We start from the raw sequence: 2,500 nt of genomic DNA on the forward strand, positions 1-2,500 counted from the left end.
CTCCTGCAGACCCGAGGTCTGTCCTCCACCACGGTTCTTCCCGGAACACACACTCATCCTCCACGTTTCTGTCCGGACTTGCCCTTTAACATAGTTTCAGCCCTCTTGTACGTACACACACACACACACACACACACAGGTCTCTCGCTCTGGGTGTCGACCCAGAACCCACATTATTCTTTAGGTTCCCAAAAGCAGCAAATAAAGAACCGTGAGGCCCTGAGAACCACTACCCTAAAAAACCTTTGGACAATAGTGGAACCCTTTGTGGTGCTAGCTATATGGAACCTTTTCCTTTTGATTTGTCACAGTCTACACAGAACCAGCACATATGGTAAAGAACCCCTAAAGAGCTCTTGTTCCATCAGCAGCTGAATTTAGGTAAAATTAGGGTATTTCTTGACAAACCGCCCCCAATACACCCCCAATACACCCTTTTACACCCTTATAAACCCACGTACACCCCATACACCCTTGTACACACCCATACACCCTTTTACACCCCCGTACACCCCCATACACCCCCATACACCCCCGTACACCCCCATACATCCCCATCCACCCCCTACACCCTTTTACACCCTTATAAACCCACGTACAACCTTTTATACTCCCGGATATACCCCATACACCCTTGTACACACCCATACACCCTTTTACACCCCCGTACACCCCCATACACCCCCATACACCCCCATACATCCCCATTCACCCCCCTAAATCCCCATCCACCCCCTACACCCTTTTTCACCCTTATAAACCCACGTACAACCTTTTACACTCCCGTACACACCCCATACACCCTTGTACACCCCTATACCCTTTTACACCCCCGAACACACTCCGTACACCCTTATAAACCCTCATACACACCTCTTAAACACTCATACACATCCCTTACACCCTTTTACACCCCGTACACCCCCATACACCCCCCTACACCATTTTACACCCTCGTACACGCCCCATACACCCTTATAAAACCACATACACTCCCGTACAACCTTTTACACTACCGTACACACCCCATACAACCTTTTACAACCCACACTCCGTACACCCTAATAAACCCTCAAACAAACCCCTTACACCCTCATACACCCCCTACACCCCTTTACACCATCTTAGACCCCCATACACCCTTTTGCACCCTCTTACACCCTCAAACATACCCCTTACAACCTCGTACACACCCCCTGCACCTTTTTACACCCTCGTACACAACCCATACACCCCTATAAACCCCCATACATACCGCCTACACCCTGTACACACCCAGTACACACCCAGTACACCCTTTTACACCCTGTACACCCCTGTACACCCCTGTACACACTCTGTACACCTATTTACACCCCCGAACACACTTTGTACACCCTTATAAACCCTTATACACACCCACAAACACTCCTTACACCCTTATACAACCTCAGACATCTTACATACTTATTAAAAACATCTAACTGAACTGAGAGGAGTGTGAAACCCCGCCCACTACAAACTCTAAATCACCGACCCAAACACACACACACACACACATCAAGGTTCGCTGTATTTTTAACCGGTTCTGGTTAAAAGTGTGACGCCGAACCTGTCCTACAGTGGGTACCGCTAACAAGCCTAGAACAGCACACGTCAGCCGCACCGAGAGAGCAGGAAGTGTGTGTGGGGTGTAAAAGTGCTTCAACCGCAAACAGCCTTAACCCCTCGAGGCCCGAGACTCACTCAGACCATCAGAGAACACGAGTTCTCCGGGTTCCACTCTGGGTTCCACTCCGGTTACGAGGCAACGAATTCAGAACGATGTTACATTTCTAACAGAACCCCAGACTGTGAGAAACGCTGAGCTCTCACTAGAACCACCCTACACACACACACACACACACACACACACACACACACACACACAGTACTCAGTTACAGGCTGGTGGAGTGGAACATGAAGACTGACAGATTTTCAAAAATGCATTTATTCACCAATTTTTACACAAAACGATTCAAGTACACGGATCAGAACCACTCCCCACCCCCCAGAACCCACAGGAACAATCAACAGCACATTAGAGCTCAAAGCACGATCACCACACACACACACACACACACACACACACACACACATTCCCGGAAAGACACTGCGCTTTTGTAAACAGGATACAAAGAAAGCATTTCAGAATCTCAGATTAAAAAAACTCCATCTGTTAGAAAAATATCCGGATCTGCGGTTCCGTAAAATCTCCTTTACAAAACGGGGCAACTTAAAAAACGGCCTTTGGTTTTCCAGACAAAAATAAAAACACACACTGTCCGGTCCCGGTCCCGGTCGCGTTCCCGTTCCCGTTCCCAGGCTGGCGAGGCCCAGCTCAGGTCTCTGTGTGGGCGGCGGGCGGATGGCAGAAGCGGCGGTGGGCGAAGTGCCCGAGCACCAGCAGCAGCATCTCTGAGGTGCTGCTGAGGGCGACGATGAAGGGCGCCTGCGAGGCAAAGTCAGCCTCCGCCCGCC

The 2,500-nt window shown here is 49.8% G+C and overlaps 1 protein-coding gene across 1 annotated transcript in view; it reads right to left on the reverse strand.

The window, feature by feature from the left end:
- Window positions 1–1,952: 1,952 nt before the first annotated feature.
- slc10a3 (solute carrier family 10 member 3) overlaps window positions 1,953–2,500 on the reverse strand; it is a 2,104-nt gene continuing 1,556 nt past the window's right edge. The window contains exon 1 of the mRNA XM_072663405.1: window positions 1,953–2,500. This exon is cut by the window's right edge and continues 1,556 nt beyond it. Within this exon, the coding sequence (XP_072519506.1) occupies window positions 2,361–2,500 (140 nt within the window). The 3' untranslated portion in view covers window positions 1,953–2,360.

Source organism: Salminus brasiliensis, chromosome 19 (assembly GCF_030463535.1).
Source record: "Salminus brasiliensis chromosome 19, fSalBra1.hap2, whole genome shotgun sequence".
NCBI lineage: Eukaryota > Metazoa > Chordata > Actinopteri > Characiformes > Bryconidae > Salminus > Salminus brasiliensis.